Raw genomic sequence first — 12927 nt, 5'->3', positions numbered from 1 at the left:
CTACTCGTACTCGAAAGAGAGAGCACATCACACCTGCGCTTTATTCGTTGCACTGGTTACCTGTACGATACAGGTCGCAGTACAAAATTCTGGTATACACATACAAGGCACTGAATGGAACAGCTCCTCAGTACCTACAGGAACTTGTTACCCTGTATGTGCCGTCAAGATCACTGCGGTCGGAGTCAGAATCTTTGTTGTGTGTCCCAAAATCTCGTACTGTGACCTACGGAAACAGATGATTTGGGAGGGTTTCGGCTACGCTGTGGAATAGCTTACCATCTGCTATTAGGAAGTCAAATACCCTGGCCAAGTTCAAGAAGGACATAAAAACTCACCTCTTCACGTCTGCATTTTAGAATCTTTGCAAAGACGTCATGTAAATACCACCCTTTTATTTATTCAGTTATGTGTACATTGCTTGTTAAATGTATGAAAGTGATTGCAAGCCTTTGTTGTTTGTTTTCACAATTATAACCGTTACTATTATCCATATGTTGTAAAGCGCCTTAGAGTAATTTTACAAATTATATAGGGCGCTATATAAATGCTGTATATTATTATTATTATTATTATTATTAAACTATTTAAGGTTCAATATGTCTATGCATACCTTCTAAAATTACACTGATATTATATTCAATACATAATAAAATGCTTCGAAAACTTCTTCTATGACAGGTATATGTATATGTAAATATGTAGTAATATTGTAATAAATTGAATTGTATTTATTTGGAATAATGACTTCAGTGACCTATTGTAAAATATTAAACTACACACTTGCTACAATTTAAGTACATGTAAACAAATAGATATGTGCATTGTAACGCTGTTAGATCACGTGACAAGCATTTGCAGCTATATTTATATTTTAACTTCCTATCTAGACACACACAAAATGTCTGATGTAGGCCCAATGTGTGACTAGAATTGCCTCAACCTTGCATAAGCCTAGTATTTACCCTTTACAAACGATGCTTATTATAGAAATGTATGACCGTAATAAATTACCTATACTAATTATACGTTTGTTTGGGTGCGCACGCAGGGATATACACTTTCTGTATATCTCAATGCATGTGCGTACATATGTGTATCTATTCAAAAACAAATATGTATATATATTTATACAATAATAGCCTGCCATGATCATCGTAACTATATTTAATAGTGACTGTTCTACAAGTAATTTATGATCAGGCCGTTACATCTTTACTCTTCAGTGTTTACAGCAAAACTAAATAATGCCATTAATGGCGACTTATATAAACCTTCAAGTAGATAAATCATAATATAGTGAAAACAGGTATTTTTAGCACTGCTTGTGATCTAATGTGTGAATCTGTACTAATTAATTTTACATGTACACGTTTCCAGTAATGGCCATTATGACTGACTTGATTTTGCTATGTATCAAACTTTAAAAAGCAATGTCCAGTTCCTTAAACAATGACCAAACTGTACTTCGTACAACTAATTAATGATCTCAATCAATCTCATGCTTAATGCCAACGAATGCAAACATGCCAATATCAAGCGCATTAGTTACGCAGATTATGTCAGGAGGGATTAAATGGACGCGTGCAGTGATAGAAAGGTACGTTTCTATCGAATGCCATTTGTTATTAGTATATGTATGTATGTAAATAGCCTATTATTTATATTAAGGTCGATTCGACATTTTCATACTTTAGATATTCTTCTTTTTTTCATTTGAATACTAACATGTTCTAAACAGCGAGGGCGTCTATGTCTGGCCATGGGGGTTCGTTGCAGGTGTCTTGAGTGCACGTGTGCTGTGCTGGTGTGGGTCACAACACACATATGCGTGTATGTTTATGTGTTGTGAGCCATATCGGTGTGTCATATGTGTACCTCGGTCATTTGTAGCGAGCCCCTATGGTCTGACCCATAGTTGTGGGACGAGTCAACGTTCTGCCCTTCTGTGTCATGCTATTGGCATGGAGTGGTGGGGAGGGACGGAGTTCGTGGGCAGGACGTGTATGCCTATGCCTCCAGGCTATCTTGACATTTACTGAGCTTTTTAATTACTTGTCCATGTTGAACCTGCCCTTATTGCGGGGGGTCATTGCGGATGCTCGTATGCATACTCCCATACTGATAATTCATCTGTTATGACACATGTACATGTTGGTATGTTGGTGTGTATGCGGGCATCTGTAGTTGGGCCCAGTCGTCAGACTGAACCCTCACAATTTTGAAATGATTGACACACTCTTAACATATTGTAAGTACCTAGCAGCGGTTATTGGGCAGTACGGAGGAGTATACATGTGTATAATAATCAGATTCCCATCTGCTTGCATGATATATACACGTTTAGGGTGCTCGTGTCCTTTACTACATTGTCATAAAATACTAATTGCTAATGACATTGAGCTCAACCCTGGTCCCATGCAAACTATAGAACTCTCTCAACTCAATGATAGGTCTGTAAGGAACAAACTCGATATAGTTGATTCTGAGCTGCACCTTAATGACACTATTTGATAAACAGAAACTCATCTAACACCAGATATTATCTATAATGATATCATGCTTGACTCATTTTCAAATGAACCATATATAAAAAGACAAAATAGGATGGGGGTGGTGTTTTGATTTATTATAAAATTACTGTTCAGACTTAAAGAAATTAAGACTTGGAATATGATGATGTCGAACTCATTTGGATAGAAGTACATACTGGTAATCACAATTTTTTATTAGGGTTTATGTATACACCGGAATCTAATGTGGAATACTGGACACAACTTGATATTTTATTGGATAAAGCTGGTGAAATCTCACTTGACATAATCTAAACATGCGACATATATATTGACAGGTTAAATCTACGTCCTAACTCATATCTTAGTAGACTTCTTAATACATATAATCTTAACAGTGAAATAAATAAACCGATAAGAATCACTCATAATAGGTAAACATCTATAGATATTGTCTTTACTAATAATACTAGAATCATTTAGAATACATGTACAAGCCCTCAGTTCGGTAGTCACCACTCTCCTATGCATATTACAGTCTCCTTCTCTGTCTATTTACATAGGTGTTCTAAAAAGACGATATTAATGTATGATAATGCTGATTTGGACAAAATGAATATATCACTGAGAGATATTGACTGGATGACACACGCACAAAATAGTACCTCAGATGAATTCAACCAAATACTTACCATTATTATTAATCATTAAATAAATAACTTTATTCCTTCAAAAATGATTACTATATGATAAGCCATGGGTAAATAATGAAATCCGATTAAAACTAAGACGAAAATTTAGGATCTGTTAAAGAAAACTTAACTTATAGTCAATACCACTGGAATAAATAAAGAAATATTGAAAATTCAACTATTGAAATTATAAGGAAAACAAAAGAAAAGGTATATTAAAAATTCAACTATTGAAATTAAAAGGAAAACAAAAGAAAAGGTATCTTAAAAATCCTTACCCCCATCTAAATGGTGGAAAATAGCTAGGTCTGTATCTAATTTTAATAATAAATCAACTAACATTCCTACTCTTGATCATAACGGTTTATCTCTCCAACATCATATAGATAAAGCTAATACACTAAATGATTACTTTACCTCAATAGCAACACCCTCTCCTAATCTTGACCCACTGCTACTTACTGTAAATAACTACTCTTTTCAATTAGAAAGTATTGATATATCTGAACAAGATGTTATCGACCAACTTAAACTACTAAATGCTAAGAAACTAGCAGGGCCTGATGGAATAGTGCCCAAAATAAATAAAAAAAACTAACACCCTTCTTATATCATATCCACTAACACTACTATTTAACAAAAGGATGGAACTTGGACATATTCCTGCATCATGGAAACTTATTAATGTTAATGCTATATATGAGGTAAGGGGTCCCGACATTATAGGCCAATCTCAATTACATCCTGTTTCAGTAAAATTGTTGAAAACAATATCTTTAGTACCTGTACCACTACCTTGTAGTAGCTGACACGATTACTGAGCACCAGTCAGTCTGCCTTCCTGGTGACTCAACTGTGAACCAATTATTAATTTAGATAAAGATATAAGTATGAATCTTTCACAAATTAAATATCGTCATATAACTCATGTCCATGCCAAGTTGCATGCTTATCACAAAATGCCTTTTTATGTACAATAAGCCCTTAATATTGGACACAGGCAGAACAATTGATAAAGCAATGAAATGGGTAACTGTGACGATTGAAACAGACACTTTCTTTGAGACTAGAAGACTTAAAATTACCAGCAAATCAAACTTCATATATCAAAATTAATCATTTTACAGTAGTTGTGGTGGCAAATGCAATATTAAATTTGTAAGTTACTTTTGATAGGTGAAGAAAACAAATCAGGACCTGAAACTCACTTCAGCCACCGGTGTTGAGCAAATATTATATGACATATATACTATACAATATCAACTATTGAATATCTTATACTTAAAGCATATAAAGGGTGTCCTGTACCTTTTAATTCACTAAAGATTGAGAGATATTTGAAATAGCCAAGTTTGAGATGTGTCAAGCAGCCATAATATTAAATTTGTGATTTACCCTACCCCTTTTGGTACCCCCAAAAACCCACTTTCAGTCAGACTTTTACTTTAGTTTTTCCGCATGTAATACAATAGGACATATTTGAACAAATTAAGGAGGTGAAAATCCGAATATATAAGGGCCCAAAAAAGTGCCTTATAGACACTCATTCTTTACATTCCATTTAATTGTAGGTGTCTTCTGATAGGACCCTTCATGGAAAGCTCTCATAACATGCATTGCACCTCACAAACTCAGTTTCTTTTCTCTTTAAGTGAAGCTGGACGCCATGACCCTTCGCTCATTTCCTCCTCATCAAATCCTTATGCTACCCCAAAGCAAGTAAAGGTACGTATACAATGGTTGAAAGGTTCACCCTCTCAAAATTATCAACATAAAGTTCAGGTTTCTAAAATAAAAATAAAAATCTGAATTATATTTATATATTGGTCGATTCCATCACACCCAGACATAATTATTGTAACATAAACTATCACCTACAATGTCATCATCTGTGTTTTTCAATTCAGATTTATACAATAATATCAAAAGCACCGTTTGTTAAATGCCAAAGGACAGTACTATGGTGGTGTTATCCTCGCCAGTAGTAATCACCTGCTGTCATCAGGTGTTGCTGAATTGCAATATGACACGGAATGATATTTGAAGAAATCAGTTTCCAAAACTCAAGGAAATAACATATCTGTCCACCAGACAATTGATTGATACGTTCTGTCCCGATACACTCCTCACTTAAGAAAAGGGATCGAAGTTCTAATCCATCGTTACTGTGTCATGCCAGGAAACCCACATGAACAACACATTGATCTTAGCAATAACAATTCATTTCCATAGGTTATTATCCAGCCCACTAATCTGGATAAAACCCTTGACCTGCCATTCATAAACTATCCAAATCTTGTATTTAATCTAAACCAACCCCTATATAGCTTTTCTAAATCTAAACAACACTGTCACTGAAAAGACTTAGTAAAAAGCCAGAAGAAGATCCTGTCATTGTTTGCAAAATTCTCTAACTGTACCAAGAGAGTAACATCAATGAGCCCTAGTCAATCTTCGAATGCAACTCTATTTTAACTTTCGGGCAATATTCGTCAAAAATTGTTAAAGCACATCAGTTTTTTGCTAGGGATTACACCATCACCATCCCGCAAAATTAGTGTCCCTAGAAATAAATATAATATGAAATCATCTGACTCTTTCAAGGATATTAAACATAAAATAAAAAGAACGCTTACAAGAACTATTCCGAGAACATTATCTTAGACTGGAACAATCCAGCTAAAGTCTTAATTGTTTAAAAATAAAGGCGACAAACATGACATCATCATCAACATGATCAATCTAATACTCATTTATACCGGATATTCCATCAGTAAACCGTATTTTCCCATAAAACGGCAAGTCTCGATAAAATCGTAAAGTATTTTTTTTATTTTGAAAAATTAATATCAAGCCTGACAGCAATACATCATAACAGAGTTAGAGGAATTGTATTTAACGTAATGTATTCACCTCTGTTATTTAACAACCGTGTTCTATTAACAGTATAAAATGCATCATAAACTAAGCTATAGTGTTGGTAAAAGTATCAACAAAACATTAAAATAGGTTCACACACTTTTGTATCCGACATTAAAAAAAGAAGTTGGATGGAATGACGGAAGGGGCTAGGTATTAACAATCCACAAGGGAATGCTATCTTCATTCATCCCGAAGTAATGGACAGGTGATTGTTATGATCAGGTTTTAATTACATTTGTATATACCTGTACATTTGTTAGTTCTAGACAGCTACAAGCATTGCATGTCTATGTGCGAATAGTAGTTATAGATGTATAGATCACCACACTGTGTTTTCAGAGTTTGTCGTGAGAACGATTTTATCCACGTGCAAGCGATGTGACAATTGTTCAAACGACAAACCCTAACAATACTGTGTGAGAAACTGATTTTCCTCTATAGACTACTACATGTACCTTACATATTTCTTCATTTCAAAATGTAAACTAAACACCATATTTTTTCAAGCGACTTCTAGGCTCAATGGTCATCGATTGCAAATCCGCGGCCAGTGACAAACGTAAACAAAAAGAAGATTTGCATGAAGGAATACCATGATCCTTAAAACTATGTATCGTCATTGGCTTTTCCATATGCGCATTTACGCTTGAAATGGTGTTGTTATTCTTACAATGTTTTGTTCGTAACTTTGTATTGATGTGTTTATTATGGGGGCTATTTTCTTTCGCAGATCATTTTTTGTGTGGACACTATTTCCGGTTTCGGACGTCACTTGACGCGATCAGACGTTCTGTTTTGAGAAAATACGTTCCCAAGTGCTGGGAAATGGGAAAATCCGTTCTCAAAATCTTCTCAAGTTGTTCTCAGGTCGTTCTCAACTTCTTCTAATACTGACAATCAATGATAATTTATTTAACATGCTCCCGGTAGGTGGTATATAGTAGTATATAGATGATAAAGAGAATTGCTACATATACATGTGATGACTTTAAACAAGTAGCGAATAGCACTATTCATATCGGGAACACATGATCATACCATAGAATGTGGTATGGAATGTTACGATAACAAAATATCTATACTTGATTTTAATTGTATTCTACTTTGGGTTTCTAGATCAAAGTGAAGCCATTTTATCAGTACGAGTGATTTTATATCCTGCTTTCTACTTAGGTTCCAAATACTGGATTCAACGCAGAATGGAGCACATATCATCCAATGAGGTATTTTCAAACTTGTGGTTAAAATGCCCCACTCCTGTTTTCTATCGTGTTTGTTTCGTAAACTTGATCATTCTTAAATCGAACATTTGGTTCGATATTTTGAAGCGAGAATGGATGAGTTTTCACCTGTTGTGTTGAAATGAATGTACATCTATTGCTAAATGCCGAATGGCTTATGATATAAAGGTTTCGAATATTGTATAACAGATGTACACCAGCAATTTCCAATACATATGTGACAGTAGACTTCTATCAAATCAATGTATGAGTCTCATCTAAATGCGTTATCACACGTATGTGTTGTTTTTAGGTTTCACAAAGCATGCAGTGTGCACTGAAAGAAGTGGTTGATGTAACGAGAGAAATAGCAGACATGAGTTTGAGTATCGTAACTAAATTACAAAGGTAGGCTATATTTGTATTACCCAAGTGTCTATGACAATATTATAAGTAATCGCTAGAAATACTATATAAACTGTAAATGTTCAATTAAAACAATTTCCAAAAATATTTGTATATGATAAAAGATTTATGGGACATCCTAACCTCTGAACTATTATGTGCTATTCACAGATTGAAGTGCATGCTATGATATCGTGTCGTTTTTCTTATTGTTTCAGTTAAATATATTACTAATATGAAAGTCCCTTTAATAACACAACCATTTTAAAGATTCTTAATACTAGTAATAAGAGAGATTGTCGGTGGGGGCTATTCCAATCACCATCTCTCTTGATATTTAGTTATCTTATTTAATTTATGTATTTTCGTGTACTTGATTAGGACTCTAATATGTGATATCTTCAATATGTGCCATTGATGTCTATGATCTATTATCTATCCGATGCTTTTCGGTTCACTCAGCACATTTCTGTATACCCCTCACGCCATTTCAAGAACAGTTTAAAATCGAAATCCATAAACCTAGGGCAAAAATATGAACAAAGGAAATATTTACATAGAGACCCATTAAAACGTTTAAGGAGAATAAAACAAAGTGTTCCGGAAGTGTAAGCGTCTTCTGCTTCATCCACGACATCCGCCATATCAATATAGGTCAAATCTAAGTGTTGTCACATATTCACACCAAGAGGTCGTGTACTGGATACCCCGTGTTGAAGATTTGCCCATCGACTCTAAACATGTATCAAGACAGAAATGATATTCGGAGCAAACTACTAAATACAACACACGTGTAGACGTCGTAGGTTTGGAAGCAGGGATGTTACTACATAGAACGGTAAACTTCACGATCGAAAAGTCGCAATCTTCCCGCAGAAAGCAGCTGCAGTATGGGAATCTGTAGTTTCTTTTATTTCAAATTCTAGGGGTTATATACAACGATCGACGTGATCAATACATTTCCTATTGTTCAAAGAATGTACATTGTTGATATATCTGAATGTGAAATTGGAGGACTTAGCTAAGTTTGGGTCATTAGCAAGTATAAGCTCAAGAATTATTTCAGTCTCGTATGAAAAGAAAACTATTCGGCAAAAAGAAGGCAGTTCGTTTCTATGAGAATGCTTAAATTATGTTGGAGAAGTTTTTTACCAAACTCAACAAAAACATCGTCACCCAGGACATCAATCTATTTGACAACTTCATGCTCACTTTATTTCATTTTTGCCTTTCTTGAAAAACAACTCCCAAAATAAGAGAACGAATGCAATCCTTCAATTTGGTATGAAGTATCGTAGTGTAAAGAGACGAAAACAAGAAAAGCGAAAAGAAACATGTTTGAAAAAAGTTGCTTTAAATGGATCAAAAGACTTTTTGAATTCTTCAAAATTCACATTCCATTTATTCAACTGAAATTATTCACCAAGAGTATTTAACATATTGTTAGTTTTACTGAAACGAAATTGTAATTTTTCGTCATTTATTTTAGTTTTACTTGAAAGGCTTTCCACACAGGGCGTTTAAAGTGGGTTATATTTACTATTATGCATAATGAGATAGTGTTTGTTTGAGTAGAGGATTATTCACTTACGACACCTACCGTTACGAGGTATGATTTGGATTAATTTAAAACACATATTAATTGTGCCTTTACTTTCTTATAGACCGTTGGTAGATACACGTGACCACATCCAATGTCTTGTGAAAGGTATGAATACCAAAATATTAGCATTTGTCATATCATCTATATCGATAAACATATTCTATTGAAATGTGTTTGTATCATAGCAAATGTGACGTCACACTGTTAGCTGATGGCTGATATTTTGGCTCTATCGTTCAAATTCAATGTTTGACAAACATACATATTTTTTGTACCGTTTTTTAACATTTAATAAATACATATACATAAATCAAGATTAAATGATTTGTAGTAATAAAAGCTATTTCTCCAAACATGATGTTCATTTTTGCGTTATCAAAGCATATAAGGGCATATGTATGAGTGGTTTAAGTAATATAAAAATAGGTAGCAATATGTAATACAAAGGTCCACATGTCATAATTCAATTTGTTCTACGAAGGCAGTAGAAATTCGAGTTTATCATTACAAAGAAAAAAATAAACAAATAGATAGAACGTGGATTTGAAAATATAAAGGAAATTTAGACTTATATTTTAACTTTACCTTGGGGTCATTGAAAATAAGATTAAAAAAAGAATGTAATTTCATAATTTCCTACTTTCTCCGAATTTATTATAAATACCATTACATGTACAATCATATATCTGGTATTGTTCTTAGAAACTTGGACTCTTTTCACAACCATAAACCAAAAAGTTCGGATGGGTCAGGAGATTCTGAAGAAGAAATTGCCACATAATTTAAGTTTATCGGACACACAGGAACAGGAACAACAAGTTGAAACGTTTGCCGTCACAGAAAATCCGCAGTCTATCCTAACAGAATCAATGACTGCTCTAGCGCCTTTTTCGGTGAAGTTGCCATCAACACCGCCTGTAAATACTTCTATGTATCCCAAAACCAGGGACTTATTTAAACAAGTTCTACAAAAGACACCTAGTCAGAGAAAATCGTTGCCGCCTCGTGTGCCAAAGAACGGCGGCAAAGTTTTGGTAAGAAATGTCAGAAAAGCTATTGGCGAAGAAAACACATCTTTGAATGACGTCATGGGGAAGGAAGACATCACATCCGATGACGAAAAGTACACATCTGCTCATGGTAATGGTTTTGGTTGGGCCATATCCAGTTCCTATCCGACAACTATAATGAGATTAGATTCTCAAATAGCTTTGTAAAATAATCTCTCTTACAACAATTGCGATATTTGAAATATGTATTGTCAAATCAAACTCAAAGTACAAATAATCTCTTATTTTGATATCAGAAACATCTGTAAAAGTAACATTTATATGATATGTATATACTGTTATGTTTTGTAAGGAGGGGGCTTATATAGGCTATGGCTGTTGCCCAATTCCTTTTGTACATAAGATCAGTACAATAAAATTTTCTGAAATGAAAACTATAATGAGGATAACAATCTTGAATCCAGCCATGCAAAGCCAGATACAGATTATGCGATCAGAAATAGTCGATATACATCAATTCGAATACCTAATGACGTGGATGGCTGAACAACCGTCTGGAGACTTTGCTGCTACAGCTAAAAGGTAGGCTTTGTTTTTATTAAAACATGTTAATATATACGATCTTTCATGATATACATAATGTATCATTACGATAACAGTTTCATTTAACTTAACGATGTCATAATTGCTTGATTTTATATATTCTACTAAAACATGAAATATACGTTAATGATACATTTTAAACTTTCACTGTTGTTTATGTTAATCGCATACACATGTAATCACGCAGAGTGCAATACACAACATGCAACACAAATCATACAACACACATCATACAACACAAATCATACAACACAAATCATACAACACACATCATACAACACTAATCATACAACACACATCATACACCACACACATCATACAACACTAATCATGCAACACACATCATACAACACACATCATACAACACTAATCATACAACACACAACATACAACACACATCATACAACACTAATCATGCAACACACATCATACAACACACATCATACAACACAAACCATATAACACACACAACATACAACACACATCATACAACACACAACGGCGCGTAATACACAAAGTAAAATACACATCATACAATGCACGACATACATCATTCAATATACAACACACTTTATACAACAAATAGAATATACTTTTAACGGTATCTGTTCAACAGGCTGCTCGAGTGGTTGGCTGAAGAATTCATTGCAGGCGTTACACGAGGAATGCAATATATTGATACAGGTATGTATTTTCCAATACTTTATTGTTTTTTGACGACGTGAGGATGAAAAAGTTTTAATCAGGTATTTGTAATGGTCACGAATGGATGTTTAATCATGTACAGAATAAGTATGAAAGTTCATTTTAAGTCTTTATCAGCGTCGTTATATCATATATTGAATATCGCAAATTAGTATACCAGTCATGAATTGGTTATTATTGCTTTCGGTTTTTATAACATAACATCTGAACAAGGTCTGCTGTATACATGTATTTTTCGGTGTGGAATCAAACAATTCCCCCAAACCTAAAACGTGTAAAGACTTTTCAAAACACATAATGAATGCTTATATCGTCTTCTTTGTCCGTTATATAAATGTTTTAAACCAAGTGAACATTGAGTGGCAAGTCATGTTTAATTATTAATAAACAACTTATTATCACAGTATTCCAATTACAAAATACAACATGCTCTTACAAGGCTGCTGCTCCCCATTTATATGATGCTAATGCTAATGAAAAATCAATCCTCAATAAAAAAAAAATATGCAGCAACATTTTTAACAAAAGCTAAACGAATTATTTCATATTTTATGCATTCTCTTATAGTGTATAACTTTGAAAATGGTTCATCACAGTATAATATGCAGAAAAAATGTCATTTGATTAGATAAACGGGATTTGATTAAAATATTATGTATAAGCATACGAAGCATTCTGGGACTATGGAAGGGGATCACCGCCATAATTATTTTTTATAGAATTAGTTACTTCTGGTTTGGAATCTAATTCTATGTACATTTGTATTATTTCCCTAGTTGATAAGTTATAGAATTAGTTACTTCTGGTTTTGAATCTAATTCTATGTTCATTTGTATTAATTCTATGTTCATTTGTATTACTTCCCTAGTCTTTTTCCATGCTATGTACATTTGTGTTGTTGCACTCGTTTACAAATCTATTGCGTGTTCATTCCATGCTATGCTAGTTTTCATTCCATGCTATGCTAGTTTTACCGATCGCGATTTCGTGTTAGCTTGTAGTATTCAATCCATTCCAGACTTACGTGATGTTATATACTCAGTACATTCTATCGGTTGATCTGAAGCTTTCGTCATTTTTGTAAAAACAGAAATTCGAAACAAAGTTTTAATTCAGAAATAGCTAGCTAGTCAACTAGTAAACGAGTAAGCCAGCAGTTGAAATACGTTAGGTTTCCTCATTATGACGACAAGCTGCGCTGCGATCGTCTTAAATATACACGGACCGCTCCCCAACCGCATCCGGATCACCGTA

The 12927-nt window shown here is 34.0% G+C and overlaps 1 protein-coding gene across 2 annotated transcripts in view; it reads left to right on the top strand.

Moving 5' to 3' along the window:
- Positions 1–1565: 1565 nt before the first annotated feature.
- The window catches only part of LOC110460428, a 43333-nt gene continuing 31971 nt past the window's right edge, over positions 1566–12927 (top strand). Inside the window, exons 1-8 of one of the 2 annotated variants that reach the window (XM_021513313.1) lie at positions 1566–1600; positions 4863–4930; positions 7301–7350; positions 7661–7755; positions 9417–9460; positions 10058–10495; positions 10830–10947; positions 11585–11652. In XM_021513313.1, the coding sequence (XP_021368988.1) occupies positions 7327–7350; positions 7661–7755; positions 9417–9460; positions 10058–10495; positions 10830–10947; positions 11585–11652 (787 nt within the window). In that variant the 5' untranslated portion in view covers positions 1566–1600; positions 4863–4930; positions 7301–7326. Of the gene's footprint in view, positions 1601–4857; positions 4931–7300; positions 7351–7660; positions 7756–9416; positions 9461–10057; positions 10496–10829; positions 10948–11584; positions 11653–12927 lie in introns of both variants that reach the window. The other variant, XM_021513312.1, reaches the window with a different exon arrangement.

Source organism: Mizuhopecten yessoensis, unplaced genomic scaffold, assembly GCF_002113885.1.
Source record: "Mizuhopecten yessoensis strain PY_sf001 unplaced genomic scaffold, ASM211388v2 scaffold10397, whole genome shotgun sequence".
Classification (NCBI taxonomy): Eukaryota; Metazoa; Mollusca; class Bivalvia; order Pectinida; family Pectinidae; genus Mizuhopecten; species Mizuhopecten yessoensis.
The sequence above is the reverse complement of the archived record's forward strand: the minus strand, read 5'-3'. Positions and strand labels throughout refer to the sequence as shown.